The 4261-nt window shown below is 45.7% G+C and overlaps 1 protein-coding gene across 1 annotated transcript; it reads right to left on the reverse strand.

Moving 5' to 3' along the window:
• Positions 1-957: 957 nt before the first annotated feature.
• LOC136784702 (UDP-glycosyltransferase UGT5-like) lies at positions 958-3653 on the reverse strand. The gene is made up of 5 exons (XM_066745558.1): positions 3223-3653; positions 2748-3121; positions 2447-2672; positions 2086-2305; positions 958-2015 (listed from the first exon to the last, which is right to left on the reverse strand). Exons 1-5 carry the CDS (start codon positions 3512-3514, stop codon positions 1730-1732), a joined length of 1398 nt encoding a protein of 465 aa, XP_066601655.1. The 5' UTR covers positions 3515-3653; the 3' UTR covers positions 958-1729.
• Between the last annotated feature and the right edge of the window lie 608 nt (positions 3654-4261).

Here is a 4261-nt window from a genome sequence, read left to right on the forward strand (position 1 = left end):
ACGGGTATTTGCCCATTCGCTGCGCAATATAGCTACGATATTTTACATGGATTAATACAACGCGTTGAATTATAGCCTTGGATGAATGGAGATTTTCCTTTTGCAAATATCGTTAATTGCGAAAACCACTTTCGCAACTATTCACCAAGCTTTGCTCGCAATTACCATCTCTCAGTCTTTTCTTATTATACGACGAAGGTTCTTGGGGTGCGTGCATGGTGCACACATAAAACATATATATATATATATATATATATATACGAATAATTTGACCAACGAGAGAACAAGTACACATGCTGAAGAAAGTTTAATCTACCCTGATCGTCCCTATGATCCGCCACAGCTCGTAGATCACCAAGGATGGTCCACAGGAGGGGGATACAGTTCCCCGAAGCTGGAGCATAACGAGCTCTAATAAATCCTCTTCGAGGTGGCCTGTTCGATTTGGAGAACGCGTGTGTGCAGTCCGAAAGGAACCATAGCGAAGTGTTGGTCGAAGGTACGGCGCATCGTCATCGACGACGACCCCGTAGCTTCCGTAACCCACTGCAGGCCAGATCCTTCCACCCTCGCTCCCTCCTGCTGGCACCCACCATTCTCCACCACCCCCAGGAGCCCCATCCACGAACCGACACGTCTCCGAGCGAGGGAATGTCTGCTAATCCTTTACAGGGAATTCAAGTGATAAATTCCGTAAATCCCTGTTCAAGCACACCCTTGCAGCGACCCATCTACCTTTACCATTATCCGGGCAACCCCCACCCCCCACCCCCTTCCTTTTCTCCCTCTTCCCACGAAACCCGCTTCCTCCGCTGCGAATCTAGGAGCCAGCCCTATCCTCGCTCTTCTGGAGAATGAAAAAAAAGTAGAAAGAGTGGAAAACTACGATTACAAAGACTTTTCTGCACACCCTGCAGTCTCTCCTTAATTCTGCACCGGCCGACATCATCCCTCTCCCATCCCTTCCCTTCGTCGGCCTGTACACTAAATTACCGTTGAAATTTCACAGTTTGCTCATCAGTGACTATTATTTGCCAGGGTGTGTTATATATATATAGAAAGGTTTGGGAAGAGTATAGATTTTTCAATTAAAGCTAGGTGTGCAGCTCCTGATCTTCCGATATACTCGCAGTTTCAAGGATCCGGTTGGCCGAAACGCTCCCGAAGAATTTTCTCGTTTCTATTCCGCCCCTCCGAGCACCTCGTCGGATCTTCCTAGTCCTGACCAGCATCCATTCTCGTTCTCCTTTTTTTGTCTTCGCGTGTTCGGACTTCCACGAGGCCAGATTAAAACTTTAACACTTTGTTAGCCTTTCTCGCTCGCGAAGGAGTGTAGCGGTGAGGTAAGGAGACGACGGGCAGGGCAGATCTGAAGTTGTGCCATGGTGGAAGAGGGGGAGGGGGGGGGGGGAGAGCCCGGTAATCCGGAGCTTCCGCTACGTTGGACAAATTTCAGTCTACGGACGAGTTTTGCTTTTGATAAAATGGCCCATTTTGCATTTTGCACCTCTGCTCTTATCCCGGCATGGCAGTCCTGTGGGAAAACTCGTAACCGTAATGAAAGCCTCTTATCCCGTCCTTGTAAAATGAACCAAACTACCTTTCAAAGGTGATGCATATATATATATGTCGTTTGAAAATTTGATCCGTGACGAAAATATGGAATTTACAGCATTTTCTTTGCTTCGTGCACGCCGTGTACACACGCGGATATACTCGAAGTACGGAATCACGCGAATTTCTCTTTTCTCCACGGTTTGGACTTTCTCACATGGAGAATAATTTTGCGCGTTATCAGTAGTATCGAAGATGCGAGAACCAGCAGAGAGACGGAAATGAAGGCTACCACGTCAATATCGTTCCGTTGATACCATGGTTCGTAGCTCAGGCTACTTTGGAGAAATGGCGCCCCTTTGTATCGCATTACATGTTCTATCCATCTGATAGCGAGGTTCGTGCCATTGAACGGCTTATCCCTCATCAATTTTCGCATTTCCTTAGCTCGCTTCGCGTACCTTTAATTAAACAAAAGCAAATTGCAAGTGCATCCAACAACCGCTAAATCAATCCCCTCGCAAAATTTACCTCTCGTCGTGCCAGACGTGAAAAATGCTCTCGTTCAGTGTCTCGAAGGTCAGATCGGAATATCGGATGTGCCTTCCCATGCCCAAGTTTACGAGTCTTTTGACGTTTCGATCCTGATCCGCTAGAATGGGAATACCGATCACTGGCACGCCGTAATGCAGAGTCTCACTCGTGCTTTGCTGACCTCCTTGGTATATGAACAGCTTTACGTTCGGGTGATCTATTTCACAAATTCGAATATTGTTTCGATCAATCTCATTAATTATGCAGATTTTCCAAACTTTATTAGAATCATGGAATTTCGATGGACTTTCATCGTTAGTGTGGAGAGTGTTAGGTTTTCCTTGGGAAATGAGCTTACCTAGCAAAGTCTGTTGTGGAAACCACTTTGAGACAAAAACATTTTTCGGTATCCGGTTTAGCAACGTTTTCACTTGCAACTTCAGCACGATTCGGTAAGGCAGTTTTTCTATTACGTTGACAAGTGCCTGCCTTGCCTCTTCTCCGAATGATTCAATTTTTGAGCTCGTACCGAAGCTTATATAAATAAAACCACTCGTGGATTCGTCCAAAAAGCATCTCAAGTCCTGAATGTTTCATAAATAAGTATACAGTTTATGCAAATCGATGGAGAAAAGGAAGAATAGGTGCAGGATACTTACATCGGGCAGAGGCTTGAGCCAATTATGACGAATATGCAAAGGACCTATTCTTATCTCTTTCGCTGGTATTGGTCTGACGAACGAGGCAAAATTATCCTCAACGTTGAGCACTATACTGAGATTTCTCTCAAGGTCTCTCAAATCAGGTACACCCGGACCGAGAAACTCTTCGGCCAGTTTTTGATGCTTCGGGTATATATGCTCCGACGTGTAATATATGAACGACCATAGTCTGATGAAATTTTGCAATCTTTGCCAAAATGGTAGATCGAAGCCTGTGCAATCTCCCATTTCGAAGGACGAGGGATGGGAAGGTAATACAGAACTGCCCCAGTAGTAGTAGTTGAAGTTCCAATAGCCCAAGGTCGAGACTCCTGAAAGAGAAAACAGAAGAAAATTATTGAAAAAAAAAAAAAACAAACAAAAAAAAGAAGCAAAATAAAATTTTATACAATATATAATGGCAAAACCTCACCGATGATCGGTGCATCGAACCTATGGGCCAGGCCATAAATTCCGAAGGATATAAGAGCTTCCGTGATGATGAGATCAAAAGTGACGTTACTGTTAGGTTTGATCATTTCCTGCACCTGAGGACGCTCGAAAATGAACTTTGTTATCTCGAGGTACTTGTCCCAAAAGGTTTCGTACATGACATCGATCCAAGTTATGCTCTCCCGGAATTTCACGAAATCCGTGTTATTCATGAACTTGTAGCTCTCGTGTATATCGATCTCGGTGAGGTTCACCAGAGAGGAGTCGTTCATGGGATCGGTCGTGATCGAGACGACTCGATGACCTCGACGGCTCAAGGCCGCCCACAGCGTCTCGACTCCGTACTGATGACTGTAAGCGGCCGACGCGACGACCACCAAAATTCTCCCAGCGTCGACCCATTCGACGAAGACTGCGAGAAGCAGAAGACCGAGTGCCACTCGTGTTCCACGATACATCCTTACGAACTGACCCATATCAGCATCGACCTCTCGCTTATTTATGACCAACTTAACATTTACGATACTCCTGATTGACTTTATCAACGTCTCAAGATAACGTCAGCCTTAATCGTATGCATCTGGACTACGCACGCGTTATTGCCACGAAGATATGGACTTTCCGTCGTAGATGAAGAGTTTTCCGTAGAATTTAAAATCGCGGACGTAGCCGAGACGCTGGAATAGAAATGGCCAGCGACAGCATCCCTGCAGAACAGTTATTCCTCCGCGCTCGCCAAATCTACGTCTCCGGCGTCGTCGTCTTGCGAAGCAGCGTCCGTGTTCACGATCCTTTCATCCGTGTTTCTTTTTCATCCACAACCATGAAACGTGTATCATTGTAAATGACGCCGCGCGCTCTTCTCCTCCACGTGTGTATACGGTCACGTAAATGTAGATTTAGCAATTTTCACGTAGATTTGTGCGCTCCTCTTTCGGAGAATGTCACGGTGAAATACAGAGGGACGCTGTACGGAACGTGGATACGTATGAGCAAAACTTGTCGTTTGCATAGATGTA

This window comes from Prorops nasuta, unplaced genomic scaffold, assembly GCF_024137725.1.
Source record: "Prorops nasuta isolate Cenicafe-Biocafe unplaced genomic scaffold, Cenicafe_Pnas_1.2 PNAS00065, whole genome shotgun sequence".
In the NCBI taxonomy this organism is placed as follows: domain Eukaryota; kingdom Metazoa; phylum Arthropoda; class Insecta; order Hymenoptera; family Bethylidae; genus Prorops; species Prorops nasuta.

Coding starts and splice junctions, on each gene's coding strand:
- LOC136784702 (XM_066745558.1), bottom strand. CDS start 3,514: ATGAACGACTCCTCTCTGGTGAACCTCACCGAGATCGATATACACGAG. Junction 3,122..3,222: donor GTTCGATGCACCGATCATCG/GTGAGGTTTTGC, acceptor TTTCTCTTTCAG/GAGTCTCGACCTTGGGCTAT. Junction 2,306..2,446: donor TCCACAACAGACTTTGCTAG/GTAAGCTCATTT, acceptor TTTGTGAAATAG/ATCACCCGAACGTAAAGCTG.